Source organism: Nannobrachium achirus (genome assembly GCF_963921795.1).
Source record: "Nannobrachium achirus genome assembly, chromosome: 15".
Lineage (NCBI taxonomy): Eukaryota > Metazoa > Chordata > Actinopteri > Myctophiformes > Myctophidae > Nannobrachium > Nannobrachium achirus.
Genome location: NC_137822.1, coordinates 23,876,004 through 23,896,575, shown reverse-complemented (window position 1 = coordinate 23,896,575; position 20,572 = coordinate 23,876,004). Strand labels below are relative to the sequence as shown.

Sequence of the window (20,572 nt, the reverse complement as noted above, 5' to 3'; positions counted from 1 at the left end):
CACCGATAACATTATTACACAGTAAAATCCCCAGTGTTCATTTATCCACTTGTAACTCTTGATAGTGTTCCATTTCGAGTTAAATAACACTCAGGACTTTTGCCGTGTAGCCCCACCCTCCATTACTCAGTGTATTCGTGCTCCAACAAGCCCAAGCATCTGGAAAAAAAGGACTTTCTTCTCCTCCGATCAGACATTCATTCTTCTTCATTAACCAGGAGGACAAGTCAAACTGCACAGAAGAACGGCGGATGGTTGTTTTGGAGAGAAGCTCTGGAGCCCTTTGTCTTCATATAAATACGTTTTTAATGGAGTTTTTTCACCCCAACTCGGCTTAAGTTCTGCATGCAATTATAAACGTTATTTGACCCACACACAGAGAGAGGGAGGGAGGGGGAGAGAGAGCCTCACACAGAGAACGAGGTTTGGTGTCGCTTGCATAGAAAGTTACCCGATGGCTGAATAGCAGCCTGCATTTATTGTTCTTTTTACTTTAAACTTGATGCAACTCAGCAACAAAAAGTATAGCAACTTATAGCGGCTGGTTCTTTGTTTGTCGGGGTTTGTTTGTTTGTTTGGGAATTCGTGGGGAGGAGGGGGGAGAGAGATATAGGTCTACCGCAGCATGGCGTTGACGGCGAGAGTTCTGTACGACTTCAGCTCTGAGAACCCGGGAGAGATCTCCATCCAGGAGAATGAACTCGTTACTCTGTTCAGCGAGGAAGAGCTGGAGGGCTGGCTGGAGGGGGAGAACACCAGAGGGGAGACCGGCCTGTTTCCTGCCTCGTATGTGGAGATCATCAGGAACGACGTCTCCTCCAGCTCCAACAACAATAACGGATACGATCAGTCCCAAGTTCCGAGCTCCCATCACCAGGCGTACGACCCTCCTCCTCCCTCCTCCTTCAGTAATAACCCCCAGAGGACCACCGCTGTGAACATCACCAAAGTCCACCAGCAGCCGCAGACCGCCTCCTCCCCGGCGCTGCAGCAGCCCCCACAGAGGAGCAGCTACCAGACCAGCCAAGGTAGTAGACTACATGTTGCTGGACAGCAATATAGATTATCAGTGTTTCTGATTGATTGATTGATTGATTGATTGATTTATTGATTGATGGATGGATTGGTGGATTGATTGAAGACATTATTAGAAGTTTGCATAGGAAAAGGTACAGTTTCATAACAGTAGCCTACAGCAGTGGTTCTCAAACTTTTATTTTTCAAAGTCTCCCCTTAACTCTGACAGTGTACAAATGGAACCAAATGGACCTGACAGTGTACAAATGGAACCCACAGGTCCATTTGGTTCCATTTGTACACTGTCAGTATTATATGGGTCAATTTAGACCCCCCAAAAGGAACCCACAAAGTCCCTGGAATCCACATTGAGAACAACTGGCCGACAGTTCACCGGTACTGGTACAAGGTCAACTAAAACGATAAACACCTCAAAAAAGCTTTGTTTTGGGCTTGTTTCAATTGGGGTCCTTTTTAACTCGTATAACACTGAATGGCACTGCAGACAACTAACTTTTACATTTCAAGGTCTCTCCTTAACTCCATTTGTATACTGTTTGTTACAGACATCTATATGGGTCAATTTGGAGCCCTCTAAAAGGAACCCACAGAGTCCCTGGAATCCACTTTGAGAAACACTGATACCGTATATCATTATAGATTGTGATAGGACGAGACTTAGATTAGTTAGATATTGTGATATTGTGGCATAAGATGTTGTGTTGTCCTGGTTTTAGTCACTTAAAGACTCATCAGTTTAACTGAGCTATTGGGAAATAGGCCTATTGTGATTGATTGTGTTGTGTCCATATCTCCCTGGCCTACAAGGTAGTGATGAGGACTGGGATGATGACTGGGACGACAGCTGCTCCACGGTCAGCGGAGAGCCCTCTTCTGGCGTCGGAGGCGCGCTCTCCACCTACCAGGTGCTGGCCCATCACAGTTATTACAGAATGTTCATACATTTTCAAAACCTTTCATGAATGACTGTCAACCTATATGAAGATAGGTCATGCTCTCATGCTCACTAATGCTCATGATAATATCTGGTACCCAGGCAGTGGTGACATCATCAATGGGGAATACAAGCTAACAGAAACTTTCTACAGTATTCCTGGAAAGTTAGCATGCTATAATGGAAACCATTGATCTCGCGTTAATAAAAATACAATAAAATCTTTTAGAAATTGTTAAAAAAAAGGCAGGTTTATGAAGTGTGCACGGTCCTCCTATGAGACATAGACCGAGAAGAAAATGAATTTTTTTACCATTTTGTCATGAGCATTAGTGATGAAGGTTGAAAATCATATCAATAATGCATTATGGCCTAGCTGTTTCAGCCATAGTACATTGTTTATTTTGATTATTGGTACCAGTCATTGTCAGTCTATTTGTTTTTATATTCAGTTATTATCTTCCCTGTGCAATCTTAAAAAGAACAAAAATAAATCCAAAAGGCAAACCAAAAAACAACAAGCGCAACCTCAAATATGGGGTCACACTTGTCGTCACATGCCCACATACTCAGCCACATCCCAACAGACAGCTATCGTCACCCTACTTGTGCGCTCTGCTGGCGCAAGTATCATAATTAATCGCAATTATTGTCCCGACAACCCCCCGACCAGGTGACGACCTCTCTGCCCGGCCGCCGCAGCAGCAGCAGCAGCGCGCAGCAACAGCAGGCCAAGGGCTCCTCGGCCACGGTGGGCCGGAATCTCAACAGGTTCTCCACCTTCGTCAAGTCGGGCGGAGAGGCCTTCCTGCTGGGGGAGGCGTCCGCCTTCGTGAAGGACGGAGACAGGATCTGCGTGGTGATGGGGCCGCACGGACCCGAGTGGCAGGAGGACCCCTACCCCTTCACGTGCACCATCGACGACCCCACCAAGCAGACCAAGTTCAAAGGCATGAAGAGTTACATGTCCTACGGGCTGACTCCCAGTCACACCAGCACGCAAGTTAACCGCAGGTACACGCACGCGCACGCACACACATGCAAATGTGTACACACACACACACACACACACACACACACACACACACACACACACACACACACACACACACACACACACACACACACACACACACACACACACACACACACACACACTTCCCTTTGTCCACTACACAGGACCACATAAACAGTGGTTGTGTGCTAAATGTAGTTCAACAACAATCAGTTATCATCAATCTTAGCAGACATTGTCAATGTGCGGGTCCTTGACATGAACATGTTAGACTGAGAACTACTGGCCTAACCTTGTTCTCCGGAAAGGACAGGAGGAGGATACCGTTTGAATAATAGCTTCATGTCCCCTTATATGCCTATAGGATATTTCACTCTTTCCTGTTGAGTCTTTGATAATGTTGACTTGTTGCTTTGTTTATCCGGGTGGCATTTCCTCGAGTGCATCTCTCCACTCCGACATGTCTCCTTTCCGACATGTCTCCATTCCGACACTAACCCTATCTCTAACCCTAACCCTAAACCGAACCCCCATGGGAGTGTCGCCACTCCGACAATAAGAAGTCAATTTCGGAGTGGCGACATGTCGGAATGGAGAGAGCCTCCCCATTTCCTCATGATCCCACTTGACCCTGCTGTGGTAAACTGCTGACATTAATAGTGTTGAATGTTTGGCATAGTTTCAGTACACACTCTTACAGTATCAGTGATGGTGAAAGAGACACTGGGCAGATTTTTAGGATACTGTACATATTGGGGGACCATTTCCTAATCATCTCAGACAACTTTGTCTACAAACCTGTAAAAATGATCCCTAATTTTATCACTTTTTCCTCTTTGTGTTGTTGTTTGTCTCTATTACATCCACTGCCATCGCCCTCATTATCTAATTCTACTCACTTTGCTCCCCCTCACTCCCATATCTATTTCTACCCTCTGCACCTCTATCCCTCCACCCTCACCCTCTGGTTACCTCTGAATGATCTCTATCTCAACATTTCCACACCTAATCCTTCTTATTTCACTCCTCTTCCCTCCCTCCCTTTATCAGCTCTACCTCTGTGTAACCCTGCCATACCCGCATCTCCCTTGCTCCGCTCATCCAGCTATCAAACCTAACTCTCTTTCCAAATCCTGGTTATTTACCACATCCATCTACTGTATCTTCTGTCCACTATCCATTCTTCATCTTTCTGTTTCCTGTCCTCTGTCTTGCCCCCCCAACCCCTACAGATGTAAACATTTTGACTAGCTGTATTCCCCCCACCCCTACAGGTATAAACATTTTGACTGGTTGTACGCACGGCTCGTCGAGCGTTTCCCCGTCATCTCCGTGCCTCATCTCCCGGAGAAACAGGCCACGGGACGCTTCGAGGAGGACTTCATCTCCAAGCGGAGGAAAGGCCTGATCTGGTGGATGAACCACATGACCACCCATCCTGTGTTGGCCCGCTGCGATGTCTTCCAGCATTTCCTAACGTGCGGGGCGGACGAGAAGGCCTGGAAGCAAGGCAAGAGGAAGGCCGAGAGAGACGATCTGGTCGGGGCCAATTTCTTCCTCACCATCAGGTGGGTGTCTTGATTCAACCACATGAAACCACTATTCATGTGGTTGTTACTATTCTAGGGCGCGGCCATTTGGTGAAAATATATGATATAATGCAATGTGTTGTGAACTTGTAGTTGTCGTAAAAAAGGAGTGGACCTAGTATGGAGCCCTGGTGGACCCCGGTCAACTATGTACTGTATAATAGTGGGTTTTTAACTGGGAAGTTGCTGGTTGGAATCAAGTATTGAGGTGCATTATTGTGTTGACAGGTCAAGTCAAGCTTCATTCTTAATGTATTTTCTACTAGAGGGAAACCATTTTTTAAACCTAATGACAATAACAGAAATCGGTTGGGGGCCAATGAAGGGCTTTGGGTGACTAGCAATGTTCCCTTGAGGTGGTTGAGTTATTTGGGAAGTTGCTGGTTATAATCCCAAACTGGGATATGTTACTGTTGGCTGTGGTGCTAGAGAATGACGCTTGTTGGTGACTGGTGGTAATTTGCACTATTCATGTTCCAAATCAGTAGCGTGTGTTCCATAGCGTAGCTGAACCCTTGCCCTTGTTATTGGAAGTGTCTGAAGGTGTGAGACAAGGAGAGCTGCAGTAATCTGCTCTCACACGTATGCCCCGCAATAAACATGATGTAATCAGTTAATCAAATAAGACCGACTCCTGTACAGTATTTGTTAAACAAGGCCACACACAGTGTGAGGTACAGTAAGCGTTGGCGCTACATAAACGACCTGACTTCAAGTCACAGAACAACAACGCTTATTAATTAACCTTATCAAATTACCTTGTTAATGGAGGATAACACAAAAAGTCTGGTTTCCATTGTGGTCCTCTGTATTCATGACACTGACTGGAGGAAGACATACTGACTTCTTTTACTCAAGTAAAAGTTGCAATTATACCACCATATGCTGTTACAGGCAACAGGCCTGCATTTTACTTAAGTAAAATAACAAAAGTACTAAAATCTGTACAAATCTGTCAGACTAGCAGAGATATATTTGACTGATTGGCTAAAGACTTTTAGTCAATCAATCTATTGATTGAAAGGATGCAGTGATTAAAAAGTCACAAAAAAGACAGGCTTGTTGCCATAATTGCCATTGTGGTTCAGAAAGGGAAAAGAGGAGCACTCGTCAAGAGTAGTCCAATAATATACTCGTAATATACGATGAACTTAGAACAAGGACACCAGCACTTGTTGCCATCGTGGTCCATGTGGTGAGCTCATAGATCAGCTATTTTGTAATAGCCACAGTATAAAATAGGGCTTAAGTGGTTAATGTATGTATTGCAATAATAATCAAAATCTGCAAAATAGCTAGTAACTAAAGCTGTGAAATAATTGCAGCGGAGTAAAAAAAAAAGTACACATTTGAAATACTTAAGTGCAGTACTTGAGCAACCTTGCCTTTTACTTCAACCAGCCCACCTGCGGTTCCACTCGACCTCCAAGAGGTGGAGAGCAAGATCGAAGGCTTCAAGACTTTCACCAAGAGGATGGACGAGAACATTGTGGTGGTGAACACCACCATCAATGAGTTTGCTCGCAAGCAGATCACAGGCAAGTCCAAGTTCAACTGTACACTCTGCTTTGTTGGGGGCCCGTGGGAAAGGGGCGGGGGGGAGGATTTGTATTATTTGATATAATCCTACGGCCCAAGGCGTCACCTGTCAGCTGGGAGTGTTGGGCGGGAGGAGAATGACGGAGGCTCTACGCCTCATTCTCCTCCCTGACAATTATTTGTCATATCTGTTCTGCACACTTATTTTGTTTAAAAGCCTGAAAGCCAAACAGAAATGCAAATTTGTATTTATACCGGTATATCCCAATGTTCAATGCCAGAAACAAACAAACAAAAACTTTCAAATACTAAATCGCAAGGCAGTGGTGGAAGAAGTACTCAAATGTTTTACTTAAAGGGGGCGTGACACGGCCAAAACAGCTAATTATGGCTATCAAATTAGCCAATTTTTTTAATGATGTCATGTACCCCCATGTTAAATTACCCAATCAAATTAATTTATTGTAGTTACTGTACTGAAAGTAGTACTTTCTGTACAGTAACGGCAATACATTAATTTGATTGGGCTAATATGGGGGGAGGGGCAGGGACTCGCGGAGTCGAGTATCCATATCATTATCTTTTGAAACTGCCCCAAAAAAAGCTGACCGAGGTGTGTTTCCGACTTTCTAAACCAACTTTAAAACTATCAGTTCTAGGGGTAAAAATTATATAGCATTCGCTATAAAATCAATGGTTAGACCGATAAAAAAGTACATGTCTTCTTCAAAAAAGGTGTCAAAAAAGGTGTACGAGGGTCAACACGCTTCTCCCCGTCTATGAGACGGTTTTGTCGACCATACCCTGCTGTCTCTTTCCCTAACCTGACTGGAGCACCAGAGTAGACCGACCGGAGCAAGCCATGTCCTGCTGTCTCACCGGCCGGACTGAGGTCCGTGCTCCGTGGCTCATGCACTCTGTGTGTGTGTGTGTGTGTAGCCTGTGTGTGTGTGCTTTAGCGCGTGTGTGTGTGTGTGTGTGCACACAATAGCTCTCGCAAACATCTATGCTCGCAAATAGCCGTGCGGTGCAGCGTTAGCCGGCTACACGCTAACAACAAAGCCATCACGTTGTGCGCGGCACCGCACGACGGACGAAGTATACATTGCGCGGCACCGCACGACGGACGAAGTATACATTCACTACTAACTGATACGGCCCCGCCTCCTTTTCAGACTGTTTGAAGAAACACCACGTGACCTACTGTATCATAATGTTAATTTTCGGCCGGTGTCGCCACTCCTTTAAGTAAAAGTATCAATACTGCAATGTAGAATACATTACAAGTAAAAGTCCGGAATCAAGATTTACTTGAGTGAAAGTAGTATTGACGTCAAAATGTACTTAAAGTACCAAAAATAAAAGTACTCATTAGGCAAAGTGTCCTATTTCAAATTTTCAAATGTATAAAAATAATTTGAAAATAGCAGATCTATAAGCTCACAATCCATCGCATTGTGAGCTTGTAGAATGATCGACTATTTTAAAATGGCTGAAATGTATATAGGGTTTAATGTTTTCTAATAATAATCAATCTAAGTAACTAGTAACTAAAGTTTTAAAATAAATGTAATGGGGTAAAATTAAAACATTTGGATCTGAGATGTAATGGTAAATGGTAAATGGTGCATTTATATAGCGCCTTTACCCAAGGCGCTTTACATAGATTGTGCATTACGTACATTCAACCATTCACACACATTCATACATAGATGGCGGAGGAAACCATGCAAGACACCAACCTGCTCATCAGGAGCAACTAGGGGTTCAGAGTCTTGCTCAAGGACTCTTCGACACTAACTCTGGGGGAGCCCGGTATCGAACTCGGGAACCCTCTGTGTTCTAATGACGGTTTCTCTACCCCTGAGGAGTAAAAGTAAAAGTATTGGAAATTGGAAATACTCAAGCAAAGTACAAATACCTCAAAATTGTACTTGAGCGCAGTACCCTTGAGTAAATGCACTTAGTCACTTTACACCAGGGGTTTTCAAAGTGGGTGACGGGGCACCCTGGGGTGCCGTGACAGCAGTCCAGAGGTGCCGCGAGATCATTTGATGATATTTGGAATTCATTTGGACACTTGAAAAAATATTTAGTATCATTTTAAACTTGAAGTACAAAGTTATTTTCAGTCAGTTCTAACCAAAATGGCTATTATCTTAACATTTTCCTCACAACATAATCGCTAAAATATTGTCACTGTCGGGCAGAAACCTCGTATCTCCAAGTTTCAAATGTGTACGTCTTTTGGTAAAGCAAAGCCCTGCTTCATCATACAAGACTGTCGCACAAAACTACTGAAAACAGCCGATCTACAAGCACACAACGCCTCGCGATGCGAGGCGTTGTGTGCTTGTAGATCGGCTGTTTTCACTAGTTTATTACATTTTATAGATGATAAATACAGAACGAACGGTTTTGGACATACAAGGTTTCCACCCGACAACGACAATATGCTATAAATATAAGGTGCTGGGAGTGAAAATTATAATGTAGGGGTGCCTCGGATTAAAAAAAATATTTATGGGGTGCCCTGAGACTAAAAAGTTTGGGAACCCCTGCTTTACACCATAGATAGATAGATACCTTTATTGCCCTTGGGATAATAAAGGTATCTATCTATCTATCTATCTATCTACACCACTGATCACATGCAGGTTTCAAGAAGGAGTACCAGAAGGTGGGCCAGTCGTTCAGGCTGCTGGGGCAGGCCTTCGAGCTGGACCAGCAGGCCTACTCGACGGGCCTCAACCGGGCCATCGCCGGCACCGGAGAGGCCTACGAGGCCATCGGGGATTACTTTGCTGAGCAGCCCTGCCAGGACCTGGCTCCAATATCAGACCTGCTCGACATCTACCGGGGACACCTGGCCAACTATCCCGACATCATACACGTACAGAAAGGTGAGAGGAGTCATTCTCTATGCCGGCGCTTTCAAAACACATTATACAACAGGTAGTCGGGCTCTCAATGGAAAACAGGCTCTCCAACCGTGCATATAACGAGCACAGATGCACTGTCTCTAATCAAGTAAAGAAATCTGCTGCGTTGGTCACGAAAGACAGCAAACGCTCCTCTCTCCCCACACTATGCTAGGCGGTTAGGCTAGCGGTTTTCATGTGACGTTCAGGGACATAGTAGCTAAATGTGGCATTAAAAAATTACACATTCCTATCGAATATCTTAATTACAATGAAATGAAGTTGATGTGTTTTTTTTTAAGGGCAACAGTTGTATAATCGCAATATTACACTCGAGGGTCTGCATATAACACGGTTATCCTGCACGACAGCCTTGCCGCAGGAACGAGCCGACAGGCGAGTTCCGTAGGTAGGGCTGGAGTGTAATATTCGTGTAATATAGCTTAAGTGTCACAGACCCTTTTTTATGAAATTAGGGATGGGACGATAATCACTATTGTCGTTTATCTTTTTTTTTTCTTTTTTTCCCCGTCACAATAATCGTGACATGACATTTTCATATCGTCCCATCCATATATAGGATGAGTAGATTTATTTTCTTCTCCCCCCCCCCCCCCCCCCCCCCTTTTGTTGCTTTCCTTTAAAAAAATATTTTCAAAAGTGTTTTGTGAGAAAAAGAAAAAGGTTCACATTTTCAAAAACTTTAAAAAAAGGTGTCTTACAAGCACATCTACAAGCTCACACCGTGTTGCATTGTAACGCATTGTGAGCTTACATATACCTGTATGTCCGATATTCAGGAGACACCAAATTGCTCTTTTGGGCTCCCGAGCTGAAAATGTTTGGGATACCCGGCCTGCTCTTAGAGCTTTATGTTTGTAACCTCCTTTACTTTCTCATGTGAAACAATGGCAACACGTGTTTTTGATTGTCATTAATGAAATTCCCCAGAAAACTGACTACATGAATCATTCAATACAAAGGCAGTCAATAGACAGTCAGTGATGTGGATCTGCAGCGAGAAAGAAAGTACGACATCTGTTTTCATTTATTAAATCGCAACGTCAGTCTGGGGCCTAGAACTGAAACCAGGCCTGATCCATGCAAACTCTGTGCTTTGTGGAGAGAGCCTGTATCCCATTGTCCACATACATGCACGCGCACATGCACACGCGCGCGCACACACACACACACACACACACACACACACACACACACACACACACACACACACACACACACACACACACACACACACACACACACACACACACACATACGCACGCACGCACGCACACGCACACACACACACACACACTCACACTCGTACTGTTTCTATAGTCACACACAGGGGCGTCACAAGGGGTAGGAAAGTGGGACTGAGTTACTAGGGCCCAAGGTGTTGGAGGGGCCTTAATTATTTTATACTTTAGCTATTGAAAAATAGCAGATATACAAGCTCACGGCGCGGCACTGAGTGCCGCGCTGCAAGCTTGTAGATCTGCTATTTTTGAAAAGTCGTGAAAATGTGTGCAAATCTTTGAATATATGTATTTTTTAAGCGAACATTTGTAAATCAAATTTTGCTTCTGGGGGGTCCCTGGAACTAAATATTTTTAGATGGGGGTCCGTGGCCAAATACATACCATTTTGGGGGTCCTGCACATGAAAAGGTTTGAGCTCCACTGACATCGAAACATAGGTTTTTTTTTAAAAAACCTTAGAAGGATTTGAAATATTCAAAGATTGTCCTGATTTTTCAAAAATAGCAGATCTACAAGCTCGCAGCGCTGTGAGCTTGTATATCTGCTATTTTTCAATAGTTAAAGCACAGGGGCCCCACAGTGAATCCTTGTACCCACGGCCCAGAATTTGGTGCGAAACCCCTGGTCACACACACGCACAGGAGAGTGCTCCAGGCTGAACTCCCTGCAGAGTGGGAGTGGGGAGGTGCTGCCTGCTGGCAGATAAATCCCTTACGTCTGCCAAACATAGAGGCACTGTTTCACAGCCCCATCGAGCCCTGTTCTATAGCCTGCAAACACAGGCAGGAAACACAGCCTGAATCCTAATACCCTGCGACTGACAACGCTGCATTTCGTCACCGTCGGGGCGGAAAACCTTGTATCTCCAAGTTGCAAGATAAACGTCATCATACAAGAGTGTTGCACAAGAGTAGTGAAAATAGCCGATCTACAAGCACACAACTGCTTGTAGAACGGCTGTTTTCACTACTTTGACTCGTTTTCAAAATGATAATATAAAAGGGAACGGTTTTGGACATACAAGGTTTCCACCCGACAACGACGATTTACTTTGCTTTAATTCAGTGGTTATCAACCCTTTTCTGGATCAGGGCCCACTTGAAAATCTCCAAAGCGATCGTGGCCCACCCAAGGATGGGCCGTGTGCATTTTCAGAGTATGTTGTGATCATTCAACCCGTTGTGTTCCGGCTTGGATCAATGGAACTAACTTTAGAGTAACTGAAGTTCCTATTTAGCAGTACTATCACAATGACATTTCTTTTTCAAGGTTTTAAAGTAAAAATCACACCCGTGTGAAGTGGAGCTGTGTGTGTGTATGTGTGTGTGTGTGTGTGTGTGTGTGTGTGTGTGTGTGTGTGGATCATGTGTACCGATTTTTGTGACATTTGAAGAAAATATGTAGGAAAAGGAGCAAAAAGTGTGTTTTGGAGAAAATTCAAGATGGCGGAAAATCTATCATGGCGCAAATGGGCGTGGCCTATATGGGGAGATGCGTCATGACCCAAGGAATCCAGGGAAAACATATTTTTAATTTTCCGACCTACGGTTCAAGAGTTACAGGCCAAAACGTAAAGTGGGGTGTTATGGCGCCACCATGCGGCCAAATGACACAATTATTTTTTATTTAATCCTTGAAATCATTATGAACCTCCTCTCCAAGTCTTGAAACTCTAGCCCCTATGGTTTGCGAGAGACAAATAATTGAATGTGAGTTTTTGCGATTCCCATTATAAGTCAATGGGGAAAATTAATTCACTAATAAATTAATATCAATTAAACTATTGAACCTTTCTCTTAGCAAGTTACTAGCCCACGATTCCCGAGTAAGCCGGTCGATTTGACATATGGCGCGAGTGTGTGGTGGCAAAACTGTGGGACTAGTAGCGTGCCGAAGTTTAGGAAGTTCAGGCTACATACAGACACACACACAGACCCACACGGCCACGTATAGGGAGCCTGTGCTTCACACAGCTCCAAAAATCACACCCGTGTGAAGTGGAGCTGTGTGTGTGTGTGTGTGTGTGTGTGTGTGTGTGTGTGTGTGTGTGTGTGTGTGTGTGTGTGTGTGTGTGTGTGGATCATGTGTACCGATTTTTGTGACATTTGAAGAAAATATGTAGGAAAAGGAGCAAAAAGTGTGTTTTGGAGAAAATTCAAGATGGCGGAAAATCTATCATGGCGCAAATGGGCGTGGCCTATATGGGGAGATGCGTCATGACCCAAGGAATCCAGGGAAAAAATATTTTTAATTTTCCGACCTACGGTTCAAGGGTTACAGGCCAAAACGTAAAGTGGGGTGTTATGGCGCCACCATGCGGCCAAATGACACAATTATTTTTGGAGCTGTGTGAAGCACAGGCTCCCTATACGTGGCCGTGTGGGTCTGTCTGTCTGTCTGTGTGTCTGTCTGTGTGTCTGTATGTAGCCTGAACTTCGGCACGCTACTAGTCCCACAGTTTTGCCACCACACACTCGCGCCATATGTCAAATCGACCGGCTTACTCGGGAATCGTGGGCTAGTAACTTGCTAAGAGAAAGGTTCAATAGTTTAATTGATATTAATTTATTAGTGAATTAATTTTCCCCATTGACTTATAATGGGAATCGCAAAAACTCACATTCAATTATTTGTCTCTCGCAAACCATAGGGGCTAGAGTTTCAAGACTTGGAGAGGAGGTTCATAATGATTTCAAGGATTAAATAAAAAATAATTGTGTCATTTGGCCGCATGGTGGCGCCATAACACCCCACTTTACGTTTTGGCCTGTAACTCTTGAACCGTAGGTCGGAAAATTAAAAATATTTTTTCCCTGGATTCCTTGGGTCATGACGCATCTCCCCATATAGGCCACGCCCATTTGCGCCATGATAGATTTTCCGCCATCTTGAATTTTCTCCAAAACACACTTTTTGCTCCTTTTCCTACATATTTTCTTCAAATGTCACAAAAATCGGTACACATGATCCACACACACACACACACACACACACACACACACACACACACACACACACACACACACACACACACACACACACACACAGCTCCACTTCACACGGGTGTGATTTTTTTTATTTAATCCTTGAAATCATTATGAACCTCCTCTCCAAGTCTTGAAACTCTAGCCCCTATGGTTTGCGAGAGACAAATAATTGAATGTGAGTTTTTGCGATTCCCATTATAAGTCAATGGGGAAAATTAATTCACTAATAAATTAATATCAATTAAACTATTGAACCTTTCTCTTAGCAAGTTACTAGCCCACGATTCCCGAGTAAGCCGGTCGATTTGACATATGGCGCGAGTGTGTGGTGGCAAAACTGTGGGACTAGTAGCGTGCCGAAGTTTAGGAAGTTCAGGCTACATACAGACACACAGACAGACCCACAAAGCCACGTATAGGGAGCCTGTGTTTCACACAGCTCCAAAAAACAAGCCCCAAAGTCGCTTATGATAAGCAGACATGGTAACACTGCTGTGAGTTCCAGGCAGGGCTACATCCAGTGGTGGAAAAAGTACTCATATATTTTACTTAAAGGGGAACTCCACCACTTTTCAACCTATGTTCATATAATTGATCCTCACTCAAAAATAGCTTTTCTTTTTTTTTTCTTTCTTTTTTTTCAGAGGAGGGCTGTGGGCAGGTCAGAAACCCATAGTCTTGTGACATCATCGATTGCCAATCCAGCTTATAGAAACTGCAGGCTTTCTATTCCTGAAAAGTTGCAATTTTAAAGTGGAAGCCATTGTTCTCGCGATAATAAAAATCTATTTTTTTTTCTCAAAAATATTGATAAAATCTTTTTTTTGGAAAATGATGATGTCACAAGACTATGGATTCTGAACTTCCCACAGCTCTCCTAGGAGACTTGGACTAAGTAGAAAAAAATTGTGATATTTTATCATGACCATTAGTGAGGACCTATTATATGAAGACAGGTTGAAAATTGGTGAACTACTCCTTTAAGTAAAAGTATCAATACTGTATTATAGAAATACTCTGTTACAAGTAAAAGTCCAGAATTCAAAATGTACTAAAGTACGAAAAATAAAAGTACAAAATGTTTGAAAATAGCCGATCTACATGCTCACAACAACACATCGCGATGCGACACGTTGTGAGCTTGTAGATCGTCTATTTTCAAATAGCCTAAGTATAGAATAGGGCTAAAGTGGTTCATGTATGTTTTATAATATAATTATTTATGGGGACATGTCGCCACTCCGACATTGACTTCTTATTGTCGGAGTGGCAACACTTCCATAGAGGTTAGGTTTAGGGTAAGGGTTAGAGATAGGGTTAGTGTCGGAAAGGAGTCATGTCGGAAAGGAGACACGTCGGAAAGGAGACACAACGTAATAAGCAACAACATTAAAAGTACAATATTTGGATCTGAGAAGTAGTGGAGTATCTGTAAAAGTATTGGAAATTGGAAATACTCAAGTAAAGTACAAATACCTCAAAATTGTACTTAAGTACAGTACTCTGCAGTAAATGTACTTAAACGTTACTTTACTCCACTGGGGCTACATCTGATTTGAATGAGAGCTGAGATTCCGGGCGCTCTGGTCCTGTGTTGCCCTGGGACTGTTGGAATGCAAGGATTATGTTCCCCCCCTTCCTCCTCTTCCTCCTTTTCTCTCTCTCTCTCTCTTCTTCCCCCTCCCTCCCTCCCCTGCCTTCCCTTCTTCTCTCCTTAGTGATAGCAGAAGAGGGGGTGGGGTGTTGTTGGCGGAGCTTACATCTCTGTAATCTCACTGGCCTGAAGGGGCGGAAAGTCCAAGTTGAATTCAGTTCACTGTTATGGGGGTTGGACAGTGGTGTAAAGCAACTAAGTACATTTACTTAAGTACATTTGCTTAAGTACTGTAGTTAAGTACAGTTTTGAGGTATTTGTACTTTACTTGATTAGTTCCAGTTTTCAGTACTTTTACTTCTACTCCACTACACCTCGGATCCAAATACTGTACTTTTACTCCACTACAATTATTCGAAAATGTTAGTTGCTAGTTACTTTGCAGATATAAATTATAATATTATAAAACATACATAAACCACTTTAGCCCTATTTTATACCTTGGCTATTTGAAAATAGCCGATCTACAAGCTCACAACACGTCGCATCGCGACACGTTGTGAGCTTGTAGATCTGCTATTTTCAAACATTTTATACTTTTACTTTTGGTACTTTAAGAATATTTTGATCCCAATATTTTCTTACTTTTACTCAAGTACATTTTGAATTACAGACTTTTACTTGTAAGGGTGCCCACACACCAAAATACCTAGAGTGGAATCCGCCAATGCATTTCAATGAGAATGGAGCGTTTTTTTTTCAGAAATCCTCTACTGGCAAAAACGCTCCATTCTCATTGAAATGCATTGGCGGATTCCACTCTAGGTATTTTGGTGTGAGGGCACTCTAAGGGTACCCTCACACCAAAGTACCTATGAGAGTGGAATCTGCGTTCCGCCAATTCATTTCAATGAGAGTGAAGCGTTTTCATGCCAGCAGAGGATTTCTGCAAAAAACGCACTCTTCTCATTGAAATGCATTGGCGGAACGCGGATTCCACTCTCATGGGTATTTTGGTCTGAGGGCACCCTAACGGAGTAATTCTACATTGCAGTATTGATACTTTTACTTAAGTAAAACATCTGAGTACTTTTTCCACCACTGGAGTTAAAATGCCCACAGTAACATCAAATGTAAAATCAAATGGAGCGCGAACATTGACCTTCATTTTACAGAGTTACATTAAGGATTTCATTGTGCATTTATGAGTGTGTTCGGTGTGGGACCCGTGCGAGCGTGCGAGCGTGCGTGCTTGTGTCCGAGAGAGAGAGAGAGAGAGAGAGAGAGAGAGAGAGAGAGAGAGAGAGAGAGACTGCACTTCCTTTCTCTTTAAAGAGTGTGTTGGTGAGGTAAGAGACTGAGTCATTTCTTCCACTCAGCTTTGCTCAAGTTTGAACAGAAGTTGCTCCTATAGACTCACACATGAATCATTTTGCTTATGAAGCAATTGCTGTTCTTTGCACACTTGGCCCATTGATCTAGTCCAAGGGTCTTCAACATGGGGTCCGGGACCCCTAGGGGGTCCTCATAGTCACTACAGGAGGTCCTCTAAATCTTTGTGTGATATAAACTTTTTTTCTCCTTTTTCATATTAACCACTTGAACCCTAGCATGCATATTCTAAGAACCTTAGCCAAAAATAGCAGATGTACAAGCTCACAACGAGGCAAGCTTGTAGATCGTCTATTTTCGGCAAGAGGTTTGGTGTAGAGGGGAAAAAGAGCAGACCAAGTACAGAGTGAAAGGTCAACTTTATTAAGTATTGACGGCTCAAGTGGTTAAATATCTGAAAACACAAATTGACATGAATCCAAAATACACTGATGATTGTGTTGTCAAACAATGAAACTATATGGAATCTATGAAATGGTTGTGGGGGTCCCACTCCCTGCTTCATCTCTCTCAACTAAGGGGTCCTTGGCCTGAAAACGTTGAAGACCCCTGATCTAGTCTCTAACATCAGAGGAATAAAAAAGTGTCTTTAGTTATGAAATATGATGCCTGCCAGGAGAAAAAGGTTCATTTTGATGTGTGAGAAAATGATCATTACATTTCTGACCATGTTTTTATGCGTTATGCTTTATGCTTTGTAGCCGGGTAGAGAAGCTGTCTGCCAGGTAATCAGAAGGTCACCGGTTTTGGGGCAATCTCTGCTTCCTTCCCAGATGCTTTTGTTTCCTTGACCCATTTAGACCTAGGATTATTGAACGCTTTAACTATTGAAAAATAGCAGATATACAAGCGAGCTTGTAGATCTGCTATTTTTGAAAAAGTCGTGAAAATGTGTGCAAATCTTTGAATATATGTATTTTCAAAGCGAACGTTTGTAACTCAAAGTTTGCTTCTGGGTGGTCCCTGGAACTAGATATTTTGAGATGGGGGTCCGTGGCCAAATAAATATCATTTTGGGGGTCCTTCACATGAAAATGTTTGAGAACCACTGACATAATAGTCTCTCAAGAACAGACTAACTGAGCTCCAGTTAAGTGAAAAGGACCTTTTTTTGATGATGGCGAGCCAGATTGCTGACATATAGAAACAGGTTTTTCAAAAAATCTTAGAAGGATTCAAAAGACACTTATAGAATCGGGTCAAAAGTCTAATTTTCACGATTACAAGCTCGCAGCGCGGCACTCGGTGCCGCGCTGTGAGCTTGTATATCTGCTATTTTTCAATAGTTAAATCATAAAATAATGCTACACAAAATGTGTACCCGTTCTAAATGGGTTAAGTTCTGCCTGACAGAGATTCTCTAGGAGAGCGCTCTGGACCAGAGCTAGGTGTTCCTGGCTTTCTTTTTTACGGATTAAAGGTGGTTGCAATGCACACTGCTGCATTTTTTTGGAGAGAGCAAGGGACCCAGTGGTGACAGTTGCGAAAATCTGAAAAAATCTACCCTGTTCCGAAAATAAATAAATATGAAACGGGCGGCAGTGTGCAAAGTAAAAATACACTTTTTCCATCTACAAGCTCCCAACACAGCACGAAGCGACGCTTTTGAGCTTGTAGATTGGCTATTTTCACTAGTTTTGGTCTTGGGCAAACATCTAATTTGTCTTTTGGCTCATGAGCTGAACAGTTTGGGAACCACTGGAATAATAGATCAAGGACTCTGACCTCTGATGACGCTTCCTAGGGTATGGTTATTGTACTGAATGTACTACTTTTCTTTCGTATTGCACTGATTGAAATGGACACTTAATTTGTTCTTACATAACTGCAATAATGATAAACAGTATTCAGGGGTTTTATAATGTCTAATAGTTCTCCAATTCATTAATATGTCCATTATCATGGATGAGCAGGTATTCTGGAGCATCATGGGAGCAGAGATGTTTGTCGAGAATGTCCTGAGTAGGGCTGTCACGATTATGAAATTTTACATGACGATACATTTTCTCTCAAACAATTGCGATTAACGATTTAATTGTGTTTTTGTCGTTGACAATTACGTTTCTGTTTGGCTTTTAGACTTTGAAGTTACACATGGTAGATATGACACATAAGCTAAATATACAAAGAAATTACTAACATATTTGACAACTTTATACTTAACTCTTTCAGTGCCTATCCCGAACATGTTCGGGATATTTCAATCCAATATTTGCTATTTTACTTACCCCGAGCTGCTTGGAGCAACGTGGGTGGTCCCGGCTCGCCCAGCGCTCACCAACGAGAGACGCTAGATGCTCCGACGATTTATTCCATTGGAAATGGTTTAAAATAAAGTTTAGAGCCCCCCAAAAAAAACCTCGGTACCGGTACCGGTACCGGGACGTATTCCAGGGTGCCTATCCCGAACATGTCCGGGATATTTAATAAAATGAATTATTTAATCGGAGGCCTCAACGAAGCCCCGGTCTAGACGTCCATCCATGGCCGGGACTTAGACTCGGCCATCCACGGGCCGCATCGCGCCGCCCACTCCAATAATAAATCACATCTTTAGACAGGATTTTCTCCGGATTGTGTTCCCAGACCCAAAGAGAAAGTTTTTTGCGGCTGAAATAGCTTTAGATCGGGCTTCTAAATGGGTTAGCATTTTGGCTACGTGTCAGCTAGCTTCCTCCTCTCGTCACCCATAGCATTGACTGGAGTGAAAACACAAGCCAGTTGGGAGAGGGTCGACGAAAGCTATAAAGAAGGTCTATGGATACATTTCTGGCACTCTAGCGCCCCTTGTGGCCGGTGGCACTGTATGAGTTAAAAAAGAACATTGATTGTAGAAATAGCCGATCTACAAGCTCACAACGATGCGACGCGTTGTGAGCTTGTAGATCTGTTATTTCCACTATTTTTGACATGGAAACGATTATGACGATTATGAAAAATAATCACGATTATGTCAAATAATCACAATTAGACGATTATGTAATAATTGTGACAGCCCTATAGTCCTGAGTCCTGACTGAGTTATGGTTATTGATGCACTCTGATGCATTATAATACATCAATAACACTGATAACTCATAAAGTTCACTGTTAGATAATTTTGGTTGTAGTTAATATCATATTGTTTGAATTTAATAGATATAAGGTATATATTGTGCCATACTAATGCCATGTGCAGATTACAACCTTGGCTCTGTGGAATTCTGTGCAAAGCACCCACAAGGCCAGGTCGCCGTCCGGTGGAAACGAGGACTCTCTGCCTTATCAACTGTGGCCCCAAAACAACAGTCTAACTGCCTTTGTGGAAATATACTAGGACGACCCCCACATGTTTTTGATGCATGTTAGCAGGAACCTATGAACTTGTCCTACGTTTTATACTGTATTATTTTATATACGAATGTCTGACCACCATCTTGTCAGAGAGAGCTCCAAACATGAAACGGATTGGATGTGTTTTCTGTACTGTTTACCTTGTGTCTGTCTCTCTCAGAATATAGTCAATTCCAATATACGGTACACTCTGATTTCTCTCATGTCTCATTTCTTTGAATTAAGGGAATAAGAGTCTTTGAATTTTTCTATTATTCACCTCACTCTCCTCCTTCCATCCCTCTCCTCCCTCTTCTTCTCGTCCAGGCGCTCTGACAAAGGTGAAGGAGTGTCCGAAGCAGGAGGGCGAGCTCCACGACCGCTGCAACATCATCTCCTGTGCCACGCTGGCGGAGATCCAGCACTTCCACCGCACGCGCGTACGGGACTTCCGCTCTCAGATGCAGCATCACCTGCAGCAGCAGATCCTCTTCTTCCAGAAGATCACCGCCAAGCTGCAGGACACCCTGGAGAGATACGATGATGACCAATAGAGGCAGGGGGGAGGGAGGGGGTTGGTAGTCCTGAGGGTTAATTTAAACACTGAAAGGACGACTTTACACACTTTTCAACCTATCTTCATATAATTGGTCCTCACTAATGCTCATGATAAAATAGCACAATGTTTTTTTCTACTCTGTGTCTCATAGGGGGGCTGTGGGCAGTTCAGAAATCCATCTACCAGTGACATCATTGATGGGAATCCAAGCTAATAGGAATTGCAGGCTTTCTATTCCTGAAAAGTTACAATGTTAAAATGGAAGCCTTTGTTCTCGCGATAATAAAAATCGAAATATTTTTTAATGTTTTGGTTTAGAAAAAAGAAGACACAGACTGAGTAGAAAAAAATGGTGAGACCGCTATTTTATCAAGAACATCAGTGAGGACAAATTATATGAAGGTTCAAAAGTTAGGAAGTCGTCCTT

The 20,572-nt window shown here is 43.0% G+C and overlaps 1 protein-coding gene across 1 annotated transcript; it reads left to right on the top strand.

Annotated features, from left to right (window-relative positions):
- Positions 1 to 625: 625 nt before the first annotated feature.
- Positions 626 to 20,140, top strand: LOC308299709 (sorting nexin-18-like; the record flags this gene model as incomplete). The annotated part of the gene is made up of 7 exons (XM_080743499.1): positions 626 to 1,028; positions 1,846 to 1,943; positions 2,646 to 2,986; positions 4,262 to 4,555; positions 5,978 to 6,114; positions 8,773 to 9,018; positions 19,914 to 20,140. 7 exons carry the CDS (start codon positions 626 to 628, stop codon positions 20,138 to 20,140), a joined length of 1,746 nt encoding a protein of 581 aa, XP_080599625.1.
- Between the last annotated feature and the right edge of the window lie 432 nt (positions 20,141 to 20,572).